This window comes from Balaenoptera physalus, assembly GCF_965194825.1.
Source record: "Balaenoptera physalus genome assembly, chromosome: 1".
Classification (NCBI taxonomy): Eukaryota; Metazoa; Chordata; class Mammalia; order Artiodactyla; family Balaenopteridae; genus Balaenoptera; species Balaenoptera physalus.
Genome location: NC_138882.1, coordinates 32,730,227 through 32,745,868, shown reverse-complemented (window position 1 = coordinate 32,745,868; position 15,642 = coordinate 32,730,227). Strand labels below are relative to the sequence as shown.

Genomic DNA, 15,642 nt, shown 5'->3' with positions numbered 1-15,642 from the left:
TTCTCTCCCTGTCTCTTCTCTGGCTCAGAGCTCAGCACCTCCCTTGCTGATCTTTACTTAGCCCGGTACTCCAGATTAGCACATTCTTGCTTTCCTCTCTCCAGGCTTCTGTACCCCACAGCTGTCTACAAAGCCTCTTTGGCTCTTAATGGCTTTGCCCCTGTGACGTCAGCCAGCCTGTCCTCCTGACTGGGTTGAAGGTCTTGCTTTCATTGCATGGGCTGGTTTTTATATCCATTCAAGGATTTCTGATAAATACATACCTGGCTGTCAATTACCAGTCTTCATGGGAAATTCTTACTATGTTTCTCTTAGAATTTAAAAATACTGCTCTTGCCAATTTTCTTATTTTGCCAAATTGAATCCAGTTTTACAGATGAGGAAACCCTTTTCAGAAAGGTAGATTGGCTTGCCTGACACAAGCTGGGAAGTGCAGAACTGGGATGCAAATTGTGTGCGATTCCCAAGACCAGGTTTGTTGTGCTAGGCCAATCCAGCTCCTCTACCAGGTAAGGAATTGTGTGTAAACCTGGAGGTGGAATGTGAATCCAGGCGTTCTGGCTGTAGATTCTCTTTTGCCTAATGCCACACACGCTAACGTGTCTATAGCAAAGAGAGCAAGCAGAACCTGCAGTGCGTGCTCTGAGTTTAGGAGGGGCCGAGGGGCATGCAGTTGGGTTTGGGCCTTGGTGTGTCCTCATTTAGCACAGCTGTGGTTGGTTAGAGCACAGAGCTGGTTTCCAGGCGGTGGTCACAGGACTGCAGACAGAAACCCAGCCTATAGTCTTGCTGGTGACTTGTATATATCAGGGTTTCTTGGTTATATCCGGATGTTCCAGCTTCAACTCAGAGGTGACGGAGAGGGCCCCTGTGCTGTGGCAGTTATGCTGATGGTTTACAGTGGTGAGTGCCTTTCTGATAACAAAGCACACTTAGAGGTATTCTTTCATTAGATGCTTGCAATGGCTCTGTGAGGGAGGGGGCCAGGCAGGTATTTTAACCCCCAACTTACAAATGTGGAACAGGCTCAGAAAGGTGATAGCCTCTCCAAGGCTATGCAACCAGAAATTGACAAATTCCAGACCAAGCCCAAGTCTCTCATGATTGTAAATCCAATGACTTCATGTTGCCTCTGAGTGAATTTGACAACTTCAATTCTTCCTCTCCGGGCTTCAGTTCCTATGTGCCTGTAGGGGGCGGTAGAGGTCTTTCTATTTTGGGTGCTCTGAGAACTTTTTCTCTTGAACCCTTTGAACTTATCAGTCTTACAGCACATTATCTCTCTGGATTAGAAGCATTTTCTATGTGTCTACCTACCCTCATGCCCTCACCCCCCCCAGTTTGAGTTCTTTCAGGTTGGGACTCTTCTATTTGGTCTTGACATCTAGCGCAGTGTGTGGCCCATAGTAGGAGCTCGATAAATGCTTGTTGAATTGAAATACATGCAAATGAAATTGGCCAGCATCTCCTCCTCCTTCTCATAGTGCATGGGAAAGGAAAATAACCTTTTTCCTTGGTCCATCCAAATGAATCAAGTTGAAGGTGGCAAAACTCAGGACCTGAGCAGTGTCCTCAGATGGCCACCAGGTGGCAGTGTGACCCCATGGCGACCTTGTCTTCTGCCTGCTCCCTAGGAGACTGAATTATCTGGGCCCCTTTTGGGGGATTGCCTCTGCAAAGCCAGTTTGCATTTGGTGATCTGAGACTGAGAAGTCTTGGTCTCTGCCCCTCCTGTAAAAGTTGCGTGTTATCGTGGAAAAGGTTTAGGCTTTGGAATCCACCAGGCCTGGTTTCCAACCCCGGCTCTGCCTTTCCCCAGGAACTGAGCCTGGGACACACTACTTCTCTGAGCCTCAGTTTCCACATCCTGTAAAATGGGCAGCCGTTGTACAATTAGGAAAGGACCAGCATATCATAGACCATAGCATAACTGAATGTTAGTTTTATTTTTGGAAATTCCTGTGTTTGCTTTTCCCTGCCCTCTGTAATCTGGCTCCGTCCTGGCCGTCTGATCTTACTCACCAAGCTTCATGCACTTTCCAGCAGGTCTCTTAGTGCTCCTGATGCATCACCCACCAACCCAAGGTACCTCTTGGTACCAAGGTGACTGCCATGGCACCAGGTGTCATATGCAGGAGAGATGGTATGCATTCCTTGTGCTCCTTTTAAGAGGCCTCTCAGCAGACTTCCTATGAAGTTCTTCTTGACCAGTGTCAGGTCTTAGTAAAGGGCCTGGCTTAGACTAGTCAAGATTCAGCCCTTCAGGACAGGAATAAAGACACAGATGTAGAGAATGGACTTGAGGACACGGGGAGGGGGAAGGGTGGGCTGGGACGAAGTGAGAGCGTGACATGGACGTATATATACACTACCAAATGTAAAATAGATAGCTAGTGGGAAGCAGCCACATAGCACAGGGAGATCAGCTTGGTGCTTTGTGACCACCTAGAGGGGTGGGATAGGGAGGGTGGGAGGGAGACGCAAGAGGGAGGAGATATGGGGATATGTGTGTATATGTATGGCTGATTCCCTTTGTTGTAAAGCAGAAACCAACACACCACTGTAAAGCAATTGTACACCAATAAAGATGTTAAAAAAAAAAAAAAAAAAGATTCAGCCCTTGAGGCAGGTGAGGGCGCCAGGCTGCCTTAATACCCCCTGGCCACCTGGTCCATGGAAGAAGAGGGGACAAGGACGAGGCCCGTGAGTTAAGTAACTTGCTCATGGTTGCAGATCTAGTAAGAACCAGGATTCAGACCACAGCGGGCTGACTCCTGAGACTATCTGTTGGTTGAAAGGACATTGCTCGGGATTTGATATGCTGGGGTTTAGGGATCTTGGAGGTACCTTTTCTAACTGATCTGGAGTCTCCCCTGTCTCTAGGCCCCTTTCCATTGTTTGGTTTTTTCCTCAGTCTGTCTTTCTGCCCAGGTGTCCTTTACCCTTTTGTCTCCCAATGCTCAACTCTGCTCGCCTTCTGGAATAGACTTCATGCCCATAGCTGGGCCTTTCCCCTGAATGGTCAAGGGTGGTCTCAGAGTAGCTGTCAAGACCCCATGAGGGGTCATCTTGAGGTTCCTTTTAGAGCAGACGAGGGAGCTGCAGAGCTCTGAGTCGGGGCTTAGGAGAAGGAAGTGCAGGGAAAGTGCTAAGGGCGCTGGTGTTGGACCAGGGTAGGGAGAGTCGGTGGTGTGTCGGTGGGGATGTGGGCGAGTGCGTGGGCCAGGCCTTGCAGTAGGTCCAGGTGGCGCAGCAGCCGGCTGCCCCGCCGAGGTTACTCAGGAGGCGTTTGGCTTGCAGATGCTTCAGGACTGCCCCAAGGCCCGCCGGGAGGTGGAGCTGCACTGGCGGGCCTCCCAGTGCCCACACATTGTGCGGATCGTGGACGTCTATGAGAACCTGTACGCGGGGAGGAAGTGCCTGCTGATCGTCATGGAGTGGTGAGCAGCCCTTCCTCTTTATTCCTGGCCCAGCCTGATCCCACTCCCCACCCAGGCCCCTTACCTTCTGAGGACTGCCACATGGGGACTCTGAAGCTTAAAATGTAAAGATTTTTGGAGGGGCAGTGGGGAGAGTGCTAGTGGGTGCTATGTCCTCAGATCTGACTGTGGCTTTGTTTCAGTTTGGATGGTGGAGAACTCTTCAGCCGAATCCAGGACCGAGGAGACCAGGCATTCACAGAAAGAGGTAGAAAGGGTCTGTTGTGGGGCCTGGGCTCGGGCAGGCAGGGCCCGGGGTGTCTGAAGGGGCTCTCGTGAGAGGTGCGGAGGCCTGCTGCCTTCTCTGACTCGCCGCTGGGGCCTTCTTCCTCAGCTGAGCCAGGGCTGCTCCTCATTCCTTGGTTTCTCAGGGGCGGGGGTGGACGTAGGGAGACTTAGGCTGTGTGGGGGATCGGTGTATTGGGTTTTCAAACCTAATGACACATCTTGTGACTTTCCTTCCCGCTCCCACATCCCCTCTTCTCTGCAGAGGCATCAGAGATCATGAAGAGCATCGGCGAGGCGATCCAGTACTTACACTCGATCAACATCGCACATCGGGATGTCAAGGTACCAGCTGTTCTTTTTGTCCCCCCCCCAGTTGCCCCAACTCAGGTGCCATGGAGGCCGTAGGGGTCAGGGTCGTGGTGACCCTAGGGAGGGTCCCCGTAGTCATCCTGCATCCCCGCTGCCTGTTTCCTGAGTGAGAGTGGGGCGGAGTGCCACTCTCTACCCCGCAGGCCCTGCCCTCGCTGGGCAAACCCCCGCCCCAGTCATGCAGCCTTGTGAGGCCGCCCTCATCCTGCGGTGCTCCTCAGTCACACCTCACCGCCACGCCTTCGGTCTCTATGTCACTGCAGTGTTCACTGCGGTTCTCTGCATCAGTGTCCGACTCCCGTGCACGCTGTAAGCTCTTGGGAGGCAGGGAGCTGAGGGTCCTCACAGTGTGCAGATCACAGGGGCTGGACAAATGGTTGTTGAATGGAGGAAGAAAGGAAGGGAGGAAGGGAGGGAGGGATAGCCCCTCACAGGTTCAGCAGAGGTTCTGTTTATGTCTCTTTGTCTGTAGCCTGAGAATCTCTTATACACCTCCAAAAGGCCCAACGCCATTCTCAAACTCACTGATTTTGGCTTTGCCAAGGAAACCACCAGCCACAACTCTCTGACCACTCCTTGTTACACGCCATACTATGTGGGTAAGTCCAGAGGAGGTCTGGGGAGCTTCTCTTCCCCAGAGCTCTTCTCAAACCCTCCTCTTGCCGGTCTCAGGGCCACAGGTCCTAGGAGAGTTGAGTCCTCAGGCCCTTTCTAGCACTGGTTCTGATGTGACCCGACCCAAAATAGGGCTCATCAGAACTCAGCTGGGACTGAAGCATTATAGGAAATTATCTGCCTGAGATTATGGGTGGGATTTTGCACACATGCACGCTTTTCCTGAGAAGAGCTGTCATTCCTATCAGATTCCCAGTGGAGTCTGGGATGCAGATTTGGTTCAGGAGCCCCAGCTAACTGGCACAGAATAAACTCTCAAAACATGTTTGTCAAATTAAATGGCAGTCTGAAAGGCTCCTGCAGTTCAAGACTTGTTTTATCGTGAGATTCTAGCCCTAGCGCTCTCTTGGAGAAGGGTCTTCTGGTCTCCTTTGTCCAGCCCTGGGTCTGGGCTATGACTGTTCCCCTTCCCAGCCCCGCTAAGTCCCATCAAGATGGGCTGAAGGGTTGGATGGGGAGCACCAGCCACCGAGGAACTGGGGTGGAATCCAGTGCTCTGAGGGCGAGGCCCACCCACGTTGACCTTTGGTTTGCAGCTCCAGAAGTGCTGGGCCCAGAGAAGTATGACAAGTCCTGTGACATGTGGTCCTTGGGTGTCATCATGTACATCCTGTGAGTGTGTGGGGAGGGGCCTGGGGGCAGTGGGGCTGGGCTGGGCTGGGGCAGGGGTGGGATGAGAAGAAGAGGCAAAGATTAGCGTTCCCCTTCTGGATGGGAGATGCCCTGAGAATCCCCTGCATGTTCCTGCCTCTCTGCGTTTAGTGGATTCTGACAGCTAAATGCTATAAATTAGCTAATGGGCAGGAAAATGTGTGGTTTAGCTACTCGGTATGTTGGATTCCTGGGCCCTGTCCTTGACTTTGTATATTGTACCTGAGTCAGTGAGTCCCAATTTCTCTGTGACCTTAGCAAGAAGAAGCCTGTGTCTCACTCTAGTCCTGGTGCAGGACCCTAAATAACATCAGCTCTGTCCCTCTCGTCCCACTTCCTCTCGGCTCAGGCTGTGTGGGTATCCCCCCTTCTATTCCAACCATGGCCTTGCCATCTCTCCGGGCATGAAGAGTCGCATCCGAATGGGCCAGTATGAATTCCCCAACCCAGAATGGTCAGAAGTATCAGAGGAAGGTAGAGAACCCACGTGTACATGTGCGTGTGTGCAGGTGTGTGTGCGTGTGCAGGGGTGGTCTCACGTGGGTGGCGTGGCTGTGGATCTGCACCTGGCCCACAGCTGCTGGGTACGTCCTGTCTGTGTGAAGGGCCTGTGGCAGAGCTGGGGTATGGGACGCGTGGGGCTGTCAGGGCTGGAGCCATAATGGTCTTCAAGGCTAGCTCCTTGGGTGGTCTGTGTCCATGCCCCTTTGAATCTGGTTTTTCCCTGAAAACTGTGAGAAGGAGCAGGAGAAGGAGGGTGGCCCCTTAGCCATCTCTGTCCCCTCCCCACACCTCGCTTTCCCCCACAGTGAAGATGCTCATCCGGAACCTGCTGAAGACAGAGCCCACCCAGAGGATGACCATCACCGAGTTCATGAACCACCCCTGGATCATGGTAAGCCTGGTGGGCCGGAGGGGCCTGGGTTCATGCGGACTGTCCCTGGGGGCTCCACCCCACCCAGGCTTTCACCCTGACACTTTTCTCTACCCCCAGCAATCAACGAAGGTCCCTCAAACCCCACTGCACACCAGCCGCGTCCTGAAGGAGGACAAGGAGAGGTGGGAGGACGTCAAGGTGAGGGGACCACTGGCCAAGAGGGGCTCAGGAGGTGCTCGCTGAGGTGCTTGGGTGTGAGAGGCGGTGCTGGCCCAGAGGGGCTGGTTTTGTATGAGCTCACCCCAGGGGATGTCTGTTACAACAGGAACAGCGGCTCTGAGCCACTTCCCTGCCGGGTTGTGGGCAGAGGTTCTGTGTTTGGCCTAAAGTTGGCCGTGGCTGTTTTCTACAAGCCCTCTACTGTCTGGGTCTCTAAAGGGACCTGAAAGGTCATCTGGTACCATCTCCTCACTTTGCAGACGAGGAAACTGACGCCCAGAGGGGGGGGTGACCTGTTCAAGGTCACTCAGCTAGTGATTGGCTGGGGCAGACACGAACCCAGGTCTCCTGACTCCTAGCCGGTGCTCTTTCTGCCTTCCCGTGGCGTCGCTGGAGGGCTCTAGGAGAGCGGTGGCAGCACGGTGGCCAGGCTCTGTTGACCCAGCCCTGGACCCATCAAACAGCCTGCCCTCTGTCTCTTCTGCTCCCACCCGTCACCCTCATCCTGCCCTTGCTTTGTCTGTCGCCTCTCACGTCTCTCTCGGTCACTGCCCCCCAGGAGGAGATGACCAGTGCCTTGGCCACGATGCGGGTCGACTATGAGCAGATCAAGATAAAAAAGATTGAAGATGCATCCAACCCTCTGCTTCTGAAGAGGCGGAAGAAAGCTCGGGCCCTGGAGGCCGCGGCCCTCGCTCACTGAGCCGCTGAGCCCGTCCTGCTCCACTGGAGGACAAGCAATAACTCTTGACCTGAATATATTTTTTAAATGAAGAGACACAGACCTGTCCACTCCCGCCTCCCCTCCTCCTCAGCCTCATGGAGCCCGGACCTCGTCGTAGGCTGAATTCTGCCTTTGGTTCTGGCCACCCCGGAGAGGGAGAGCCTGGAAGGCTGGGAGGGCGTGGAGAGAAGGAGCAAGATGCTCTTGAACCTGTGCTCATTTTGCAGTTTTATCAATAATTTGACTTAGAATTTTTATGAAACTTCTTTTATCGTTCTTGCCCTCATTCCTGCTCCTTCCCCCCAAACCCTTTCCTGTCTGGATACTACAAGGGTTTGGGGTTTGTTACAGGGTGTTTGTGGAAACTGTTATAGAGGGCGTCCCTGTGTCGTGCCACCAGCCCTCTAATTTCCCCACTACAGCCCCAGGTCCCCGCTGGCTGAGGCCTTCCGGGAGCTGCAGGCCGTGGAGGGCTGGGGCCAGGAGGCCACCCACCGCCTCTGCTGAGCCCTCAGACGTCACCAGTGTGCCAGACGGATAGGAGTGAGTGTGGTTGTGTGTGTGCGTGTGCCCGTGCCCGTGTGCCTGGATCAGTGCCTGGGCCTGTGCATTTGAGGGGCCAGGGGCAGGCAGGGCTGCAGAGGGAGGGCCTCTGTCGGGGCTCAGGAACTGTCTCCCTCCTCAGGCCTGCCCTGCCCGCACTGGCTCTGCCAAAGTGCCTGGGAAGCGTGTCCAGATTCTGAGCCAGGCCGTCCGTGCCTGCCTCTGTGAGCGGGTCCTGGGAGGTGGGGAGGAGTGACTTAGCACTGGCACAGCGACCAGGAAGACTGGAGCCCCGCCCAGGACCCCACTCCCCGCTGAGGGCTGGTCCTGGTCCTCCGAGGCGCTCATCTACCACGTCATCTCTCTGCTTCCCCTTCCTGCCACTATTAACCCGTTCGTGTTTATTTTCGTACATTTTTGCTGTTTCTCAACAGGCCCACTCTCAGCCCGCATGGGTGAGCCTGGGCAGTCGATGAGTGACACAGAGCTGCTGCATTTCGCGTGCCTCCCGGGCTCTGGGGCATCGGCAGCACCCCCTGGTGGGCAAAGACAGCACGACTCTTGCGGCCCTCCTGCAGATCTCCATCGTGCGGCCTAGCGGGTGGGCGGGGGGAGGCTTCACACCAAAGATGTCCCGATCCTGCCCCTCCCCATCAGTCCCTTCCCCCCACCCCACACTACTCAGCGTCATGTGTCCAGGCCAGTGGGGGGGAGGGGGGGAGGGCCCTCCTCCCTCCCCAGTATTAATTTGCAGCAGTGTGGGGAGAGGTCCTCTGTGCCATGGTCCCTTGGGGCAGGGGTGACAGTAATGCTTCAGCTTTCATCTCCCTCAGGGGCAGGGTTGGGGGGCGCACCCAGGGTCTTCTCTGGGTGTGAGGGAAGGGCTCCGAGTGCCCATGGCGCCTCCCGTCTCTGATGGCGTGTCCAGCACTCAGATTGTTGTAAACTCTTGTTGTTTTGTATGAGCAAAATTGTCTTTACTAAACAGATTTAATAGTTGAAAGGTTTTCTTTCTCTTCCTTCGTGGGGCTCAGCCCCTTGACCCCCCACCTGGCCTCTTTCCACACGTGGAGAGCGGTTCTGTGAGTTGGGAGGGCAGAGTCCGTGTGTCCTGGGAGAGGAGGGGAGGGCTCCCGGGCGAGAGGGAGCCAGCGCCCGCCCCACTGAGAACCTGGCCAGGACCTGGTGTGGGGACACGGAGAGCAGGGCTGGTGCCAGCCACAGTGCGGGGAGCCCGTGCTCTTTTGCCAAGTATTGAATCAGGAGCCAAGCTGCTTCTCAGCCCAGTTCTTCGACTTGTTTAGCCACAATCAGGCGCTGACACCCTCAGCCTGGGGGGCTGGCTGGTATGAGGACTGAAGAAGTTGCTGGTGGTGAATTGGTTCAAATCCTGGGAAAGAGTCCAGAGGAGCAGGTCAGCGTAGTTCCTGAAAGTTCCAGGAGGAGGTGATAGGGGTCAGGCAGAAGCCAGAATACTCTACATCAGACCTGGAAGAGGCCTCAGGGCTCCTATGACCCATTCCCCTCACTTCACAGACGAGAAGGCTGAGGCTCAGACGTGGGGTATCTGAGACGCACAGTGAACTGGTTCGCAGTGGGGCCCAAGGTAGACATCGGTCTATTGACCCCACTGCGCTCCCTCCCAGTCAGATGAAAAAGCAGTCGTCGGTAAGTTCACCTGCATTTTCTCACTTGATCCTCGGAGCTGTCAGGGAGGGAGGCGAGGCAGGATGGTTATCCCTGTTTTATGAGCGAGGAAACCGACCAAGGGAGTGAAGGGATGTGCTGGGGATCCCAGAGCTAATGGGTCTGGACTAGAACTCAGGCTCCCAAGGCCTGGGGTGGTCTCATCCTAAGACCTGGTCTCCTGCCTGGAGGAGAGGCCTGCTCATCCGCCCGGCCATCAGTGGGGTCGCATCCCCCCGCTCGGGTTCCTGGCAGAGGCAGGGCATGCCTGTGGCCCCGTGACCTCCCCCGCACAACTCCTGAATGTGGTTGGCTCCTACCTTGAAACTCTACCCATCACTCTAGAAACCACCATTCGAATGAACCAGCATGAGGCTTTGCTGTCAGAGAAATCCAGTCATGTTGTCTGTGCTTATGTGGGTATCAGAGGTGATTGATAAGAACTCGGGGGAAGAGGGAATAAGGGGTGGTAGGGTGGGAATTGGGGTACAGGGGGACAGCGTTGTCAGTGCTCTGCTGTCTTTGGAGGCCATGTTAGTTTTCTGTTGCTGTTGTAATACATTTCGTGGCTTAAAACAGCACAACTTTAATATGTTAGATTTATGAGGTCAGAAGTCTGATACAGTCTCCCTGGTCTAAAATCTAAGGTCTCAGCAGAGCTGTGTTCTGGAGGCTCTAGGAGATTCTCTTGCCTTGAGTTTCCAGCTTCCAGAGTCTTCCCCATTCCTTGGCTCATGGCCCTCTCCATCCATCTTCAAGGGCAGCAACATCGCATCTCTCTGACCTTCTGTTGTCGCATCTCTCTTAACCTAGCCAGGAAGGAGTCTCCACTTTTAAGGACCTGTGTGATTAGACTGGGCCTACCCAGATAATGCAGGAGGTCCTTCACCTCAGTCCCACCTGTAGAGTCCCTTTGCCATGTGAGGCCAGATGTTCACCGGTCCAGGGATTGGGATGTGAGCGTCTGTAGGGCCGCTGCTCTTCCACAGAGGCCCATCTCACAGCCTTCTCATCCTCTTGCCCCACACGTTAGCACTTGTGTTTTGCTTCCTCCTCCATCTAGGTCAGCCCAGTTCACAAAACTGGATCTGACATTCAGGGAAGGTGGCTGGGATGAAGGGCAGGAGGGGCCTGGCTTGGTGAGTGGGGTCTTGCCATGCCTTTCTACTCTCTCCATGCCCCTGACCTTCCACACTGGTGTGGCCCTGTGATTCTCTGTCTCTAGGAAGAACTTAAGCTCCTTCTGCTAAACTCCCAGGTGGGATGGCAGTGGAACTTTCGTACCTAAAGGCAGTTGCTGGCTTGCGTGGTTGCAGGGGGCAACAGGAGATGGTTCTTGAACACCCTTAAGCGGTGTGAGATGTTAAGGAGGGCTTATGGACACTTGTAGGCACCTAGGAAGCACCGGTGCTGTGCTGGGCTCTTTCCCTTGATCTCTTCACCATCATAAAAGCCCTCTGAGGGAGTCAGTCTAGCCTCCAGTTTACCTGTAAGAAAACTCAGCATCAGAGAAGTAAAGTGACTCTCCCAAGGCCTCATGACTAAGCAGAGGTCAATCTGACTTGGGTCTCCTGCTTCCAAGTTTAGAGTTTCTTAAAAAAAAAAAACCACCAGAGTCCTCTTGATAAGGGAGGTGGGGAAGGGAGGCCAAGCAGGGAGACAGCTGGATTCCTCTCCACTGAGTAGAGGTGAATTTCCTTTTCTAGGGAATGGGGGTGGCACTCCTAGGCCCTGTGGCTGTTGAGGAATGCAGCAAGATGATGGATTTAAATGTTTGGTCAGGGGCCAGGTGGCCTTTATCACTATTGGTGTCCTACCCTCTGGTGGGCTGCCCTGCCCAGAGGGCACAGGGAAGCCCAGGTTTGGAGCAGGGTTGGTGGTCTAGGCTGAGTCCATGTTCCTGTCAGCTTGAGGGCATCACCTGTGCCTTGGAGTGAGGAGGCAGTCGGGTTGGTAAACAATAACAGAAAATTTGGGGTTTTCCTTTGACTGGGTTGGAGACAGGAAACGCAGAGGGCTGGGAATGACAGTGGGTAGAGTGGGTAGGCTGGCCTGCTCAGGGTGCGAAGGAAATTCAGTTATTCAAGGGAAGAGGGTGGAGTTGGTGAGGCTAGGGAAAGTGGCTGTCTCACCCACCCCCCGTGAATGTAAACAAACCTGCTGGGCGCTCTCCAGGGGGCCAGAGGGGGCTGGAGGAGGCGTTGGGAGCCAGCCTGTGATCAGCCCCAGGGATACAGCCCCTCCCTGGCTCTGTCTCTTGAAGCCCATGTTTAGGGGCCACCCCAGGGGGAGGCTGGCTGAGTTGGGGAGTAGCCATTCTTTGGAAGGGACACCAAGCTCTGGTGGGGCCTTCTGGTGGACTCATCTTCCTTTCCCTGCACTCAGTCGGACCCAACATACTAAATCACCAAATAAATACCCAGGAACTTACTATATGTGCTATGCTTTGGGAAAAACCAAGTGTAAGACCCAGTTGCTGCCCAGCGAGATACAAAATCTGCGTGCAACCATCAGAGGCCTTGTCTTTTCTTTCTCTGCATCCGGAGGCCTGGACACATACTTCGTGGTCTGAATCGATCCATTCAAAACTGCCCCAGCCCAAGTGGCCTCTTAGGGCCCTAGAGGTTTTGAGACTGGGGGGATGAGTGAGGTCAGAAGATCCTGGATCCTGGATCCTCATCTCCTGTTGGACGAAGCCCTCCATGCATGCCTTGCTCAGGACAACATTGGTCCTCTCCGACCCAGGCACAGGAGGATGACACGTGGCCATGCCAGGACTTGAAGAGGAGGGAAGCACTGTCCGGGTGTGCAGGGCTAGGGCCCCTCCCACAAACAGGCCGCCCTTCACGGGGTCAGTGCCTTGGCCTCCTGAGCCCGAGCCTTTGAGGCTCCCTCCAGGAACAGAAATGCTGCGTTCCGATTCAGCTCATCTGGAGCACCTGCCGTGTGCCACACCCAGCGCTTGGGACTTCGGGGAGACACAGCTGAGTTAGCAGTGGGTCCAGCCCTCCTGGGACTCAGCTTAGAGGCATAGGTGGGGGTTAATAGGATGGAAGGCAGGGAGGATCAGCGCTTTCATGGGACAGGGACAGAGCAGAGGGCCTAGGTGGGGAGGGTAGAGCTTTTCTGGCGGAGACTCAGGAGGCCTTCAAGCTGGCAAATTCGACAAATTTGATGGTAGAAAATGACGGAGCAGCATGGTAGAGGTATTGCCATCAGATTTCTGCTCCGGTTTCTGCGGAGTAAGAGTCAGCTTTTCCTTTCTGCTTTCACCCCACTGTCTTCTGGTCTGAACTGCTGTCTTCTCGTCAATTCAGCTGGACCTTCAGCCATCGGTTCTGTCCACGGGAAATCTGACTTCTCCTCAGTGGGGGGGCCCTCGGTATTTTCTGTTCATTTTCTCTTTTCAGCCCCTTCAACCTGGATTCCCCTCTTTCACCATGTTTGTTCCCCCAAAACCAAAACTTAGCCTGTCAGGGATTTCCCCACATATTCTTTTTTTTAAAAAATTGAGGTATAGTTGATTTACAATATTATATAAGTTTCAGGTGTACAACATAGTGATTCACAATTTTTAAAGCTTATACTCCATTTATAGTTATATAATGTAGGCTATATTCCCTGTGCTGTACAATAGCTGCTCTATAGCTTATTTATTTTATACATGGTAGCTTGTACCTCTTAATCCCTCCATCTGAGGCTCCCTCCCCTCGCCCCTTCCTTCTCTTCACCCCCGCCTATGCTTTTTTTTTTTTCTGGCTGTGCCATGGGGCATGCGGGATCTTAGTTCCTCAACCAGGGATCAAACCCGTTCCCCCTGCAGTGGAAGCTCAGAGTCTTAACAACTGGACCTCCAGGGAAGTGCCCCCCCCCAACCCCCCGCTAGTCTTTTAAACTAATTAATTGATTATTTTATTTATTTATTTATTTTGGCCGCACCGCGCAGCACGTGGGATCTTAGTTTCCCGACCAGGGATCGAACCCGCAGCCCCTGCACTGGAAGCGCAGAGTCTTAACCACTGGAACCACCTAGGAAGTCCCCGTCAAACCCCGCCACCACCACCTATTCTTAAGTTCATTAATTTTTAAAGACTCCTTACAAGGTTATATGTTAAACTTAGATCATTTTTAGTTATGCATTTTACAGATCATTATAGAAAAGGATAACGTTACATGAGACTGGGGGGTCCTGGAAAATTGGGGTGAATGGTTGTCAAGGGCTTCCTTGCCCCTCTCCCCTCTGAGTGTCACTGAAAAGCCAGAGTTCTTTGCAGGTCTTTCTCATCCCCGTTCACCATGGTCCCTACACCATGGGCTCCAGGTGTATTAAACCTGAAGCCCTTAGGAGCGTCCCTGTAACAAATACACATTTTAGCGTACCTAAGCTTCCACACTTTTTGTCACACACCAGCATCTCAGGCCTGGAGTTACCTTGGAATGTCTATCCACAGTCTGCAAGGAATAATGATTGCTCTGAAGGGAAGTCAGTACCCAGAGCCTCTGGACAGAAAATCTTGGCCTTCAAGCCTGCAGGATCTCAGCTGGGGCTCTGGGGGGAGGGGCTGCTCCTGAGCCCAGGAGCCTGCATGTAGTAAGTCATTTTAGGGGCCAGGCTGCCATGCAAATATATTCGTTTGCATAACTTTCTTGCTCTAAGGGACAGTGAAGTTTCCTACCCCATCCGACACCCCTGCCAGTATTTGCAAGTGAAGTATCGGGACTGGCTTTCTTCCTTTGCCATCCCCCTCCCTTCATGAGTCCTCTCGTCCCCTGAGTTTTGTTTCTGTCCCCCAGGCCCTGTGTGACTAAATACTGGTCTTGACCTCTCTGATCCTAGGGTAACAGTGTTCCCGGGCCCCGTGATGCAAAGTACTGCAGAAGTCATGCAAATGAGTCCCCAGGCTGGGTGGCTCTGGCCCAAGCTCCGGCCAAGTTGCTGGCTCAGGGCACTGCTGCCTGGGACCATGTGAAACGTGACCTTGTTCCTTCCTCAGTTCCTGCAGCTGATTGTCTCTTGTTCCTCAAATAGCTAGAGCCTCCTGAGGCTGTGAGGCCTTAAGGTTCAGAAAGAGCTGAATTCTCCCAGCCCTTAGCCTCTGATTTGGAGGCCAGTGGTTCTGAATTCACCAGGCAGAGGTTTACTCTTCAAAGAAATCACAATCTCATCTGACTCTGAGAACGAGACCTTGGTTAGTTGTGACTGGAGCCTGTGGTATGGGGAGATCTGGTGTTTGTAGTAAGACCTAGAGGGGCCTCTGGCTCTCTGGCACTCAGCTGTCTCCTTTTCTGATCAGAAACCTGCTTTATGGAAATGGTCCTCATAGTGAGACTCTAATCCTACCTCTCACCCCACCCACCCACAGTGGGATGAGGGCAGGCCATTCTCTGAGCCAGTCTGCAAGGAAGAGGAAGAGGTAGACGAGAAATCCAGTTTCATCCGCCTATTCCAGGTTCTGAGGATGACAGCTCACCCAGCAAAGATGCGTGCGCAGTACCTGCTGGCTGGATGAATGCATCTGAAGAACGATTAACACAAGCAAGTCCAATCATTCAAAGAAATTATATACACACATAATTACAGATACATACAGAGTGAAATGTGAAAGTTTTCTCTTTATAACCTCTCCTCACCTAATTATGCCAACTTCCTCTTCAGAAATAACTACTTTTAGCGGCTTGATTTTATTTTGATTTTATCCAGTCTTACCAAAAACTCTAATTATTTGTCTACATACATATATGCTTAGAAACACAGGTGAGGAATTCCTTTGAAGGCTGTAACAAGTAGCAATGAAATCATTAGGCATATTGTTCGGCAACTCGCTTTTTAAAAAAATGGTGGTGAGAGAATTCCCTGGTGGTCCAGTGGTTGGGACTTGGTGCTTTCACTGCCAGGGCATGGGTTCAATCCCTGGTCAGGGAACAAAGACGCACAAGCCGCATGGCGCGGCCAAAAAAAAAAAAAAAATTGTGGTGAAATACACATAACATAAAGTTTACTACCACCATCTTTAAGTGTAGAGCTCAGTAGTGTTAAGTATGTTCACATTGTTGTGCAACCAATTCCCAAAACTTTTCATACCGTCAATCAACACGCAACTTGCTTTTTTAACTTGGCATTTCTTAGTGGGTGCCCATGACTGAACTCAGAACCATCATATTCATTTTTAACAGCCCATAGTGTGGCTATA

General features: G+C 53.0%; 1 protein-coding gene across 3 annotated transcripts in view; it reads left to right on the top strand.

Annotated features, from left to right (window-relative positions):
- The window catches only part of MAPKAPK2 (MAPK activated protein kinase 2), a 45,331-nt gene extending 36,563 nt beyond the window's left edge, over nucleotides 1-8,768 (top strand). Inside the window, exons 2-10 of one of the 3 annotated variants that reach the window (XM_082462365.1) lie at nucleotides 3,301-3,440; nucleotides 3,623-3,687; nucleotides 3,970-4,049; nucleotides 4,549-4,675; nucleotides 5,288-5,363; nucleotides 5,752-5,897; nucleotides 6,212-6,297; nucleotides 6,397-6,477; nucleotides 8,200-8,768. In XM_082462365.1, coding sequence (XP_082318491.1) covers nucleotides 3,301-3,440; nucleotides 3,623-3,687; nucleotides 3,970-4,049; nucleotides 4,549-4,675; nucleotides 5,288-5,363; nucleotides 5,752-5,897; nucleotides 6,212-6,297; nucleotides 6,397-6,477; nucleotides 8,200-8,241 — 843 coding nt within the window. In that variant the 3' untranslated portion in view covers nucleotides 8,242-8,768. Of the gene's footprint in view, nucleotides 1-3,300; nucleotides 3,441-3,622; nucleotides 3,688-3,969; nucleotides 4,050-4,548; nucleotides 4,676-5,287; nucleotides 5,364-5,751; nucleotides 5,898-6,211; nucleotides 6,298-6,396; nucleotides 6,478-7,057 lie in introns of all 3 variants that reach the window. The other 2 variants (XM_082462363.1, XM_082462364.1) reach the window with 2 other exon arrangements.
- The last annotated feature ends 6,874 nt before the right edge of the window (nucleotides 8,769-15,642 follow it).